The sequence below is a fragment of the Chenopodium album genome, chromosome 9, assembly GCF_948465745.1.
Source record: "Chenopodium album chromosome 9, dcCheAlbu1.1, whole genome shotgun sequence".
Classification (NCBI taxonomy): domain Eukaryota; kingdom Viridiplantae; phylum Streptophyta; class Magnoliopsida; order Caryophyllales; family Amaranthaceae; genus Chenopodium; species Chenopodium album.
Window position 1 is genome coordinate 31,953,002 of NC_137842.1, and position 1,402 is coordinate 31,954,403.

The 1,402-nt window shown below is 36.0% G+C and overlaps 1 protein-coding gene across 1 annotated transcript; it reads right to left on the reverse strand.

The window, feature by feature from the left end:
• Positions 1-518: 518 nt before the first annotated feature.
• LOC145557588 (uncharacterized) lies at positions 519-1,010 on the reverse strand. Its single transcript, XM_081618760.1, has 2 exons — positions 735-1,010; positions 519-677 (listed from the first exon to the last, which is right to left on the reverse strand). The coding sequence occupies exons 1-2, from the start codon at positions 1,008-1,010 to the stop codon at positions 519-521; spliced, it is 435 nt and encodes a 144-aa protein (XP_081474886.1).
• Positions 1,011-1,402: the final 392 nt, after the last annotated feature.

The following is a 1,402-nucleotide window of genomic DNA, read 5'->3' on the forward strand; positions in this document are numbered from 1 at the left end:
GAAAACCATACCTTAGCCTCAAGTTCCTTTAGCTTAGCCTTTTCATCTGACTTTTCCATTAGGCATAAATGAGATGTTTCTTCAGGAGGTTGGTCTTCTTCATCTTCTGTATCATTGTCTCCCCAGGCAGCTAACATTGCCTTCTTCACATTGTCTTTAGTGAAGTAAGGCTTATTTACTCTGGATTCCTTGGATTGCTCCTTGGTCTTGTTCTTACCTTCCTTGAGTGGACAGTCTTTAATGAAGTGATCTTTTGCTCCACATTTTAAACAGGTAGTATCTCTAGAACCAATGTACTTCTTGCTTCTGTAAAAATTTCTGTTATTCATCATCTTTTTGAATTGTTTGACTAACATAGCCATTTCCTCTTCATCAATTTCAGATTCCTCTGAGGCTTGTGCTTTTAGAGCAAGACTCATATTTTTAGAACTTTCCTTATTGGAACTCGGGTGCAATTCATGAGTCATCAATGATCCTGCTAGTTGTTCCATATTAAACTTAGTGAAGTCCTTTGCTTCCTACATGGCAGTAACTTTGGATCTCCATCGGTCATCCTGTGGGAGACTTCTCAAGATCTTTCTAGCCTGTTCATCAATAGGAATATGCCTGCCAAGGGAGCTCAATTCATTAATTATGTCATTGAATCTAGTAAACATTTCTTCTATTGTTTCTTTGGACTGCATTTCAAACCATTCATATCTAGACATCAACAAATCAATTTTAGAACGTTTTACCTCGTTTTTACCTTCATGAGTAACCTCAAGTAGATCCCAAATCTGTTTAGCAGTCTTGCACCCCATGATACGATTATGTTCATGAGGTCCAAGACCACAATGTAAATAATTTATTGCTAAAGCATTTAATACGAGTTTCTGATAATCCTCTTTGTCATAGTTAGAAATAAGTTTAGGAACTACCTCATTTTTGTCATTGGTTGCTGTTACCTCAAAATCACCAGCTTCAATAACGCGCCAAACTTTGTAATTTTCAGCCTTAATGAAGATCTCCATTCTGTTCTTCCAGTAGGTGTAAAACTTACCGTTAAACATAGGTGGACGTTGTGTTGAATACCCTTCTTCAAGTTTCTTATTGTAGTTTATTTCTCCTCAGGAACTTACTTAGCAAAATTATCTGCTTATACGTGAGAACCTTGCTCTGATACCAATTTTTAGTTGAAATAAACACTAAAAGAAGGGGGGTGAATTGTAGTTAAGTTCCTAGTGACTACTTTTGCAAATTTAAAACAGAATGTAAAAGAAACTTGACAGTGCACACACAATTTTACGAGGAAACCTTCCATGGCCAAACTGGAAGTAAAACCTTTACCTTTCTAAAGGTTTTCAACACAAAACCAATCCACTATAATAAGGCAAAAATAAAGTTACAAATCTATTACAATTCA

Excerpts from the sequence above, each read along its gene's own strand:
- LOC145557588 (XM_081618760.1), bottom strand. The coding sequence starts at position 1,010 with ATGGAGATCTTCATTAAGGCTGAAAATTACAAAGTTTGGCGCGTTATT. Across the intron at positions 678-734 it reads CTCATGAAGGTAAAAACGAG|TCCAAAGAAACAATAGAAGA; the intron begins GTAAAACGTTCT and ends TTTGAAATGCAG.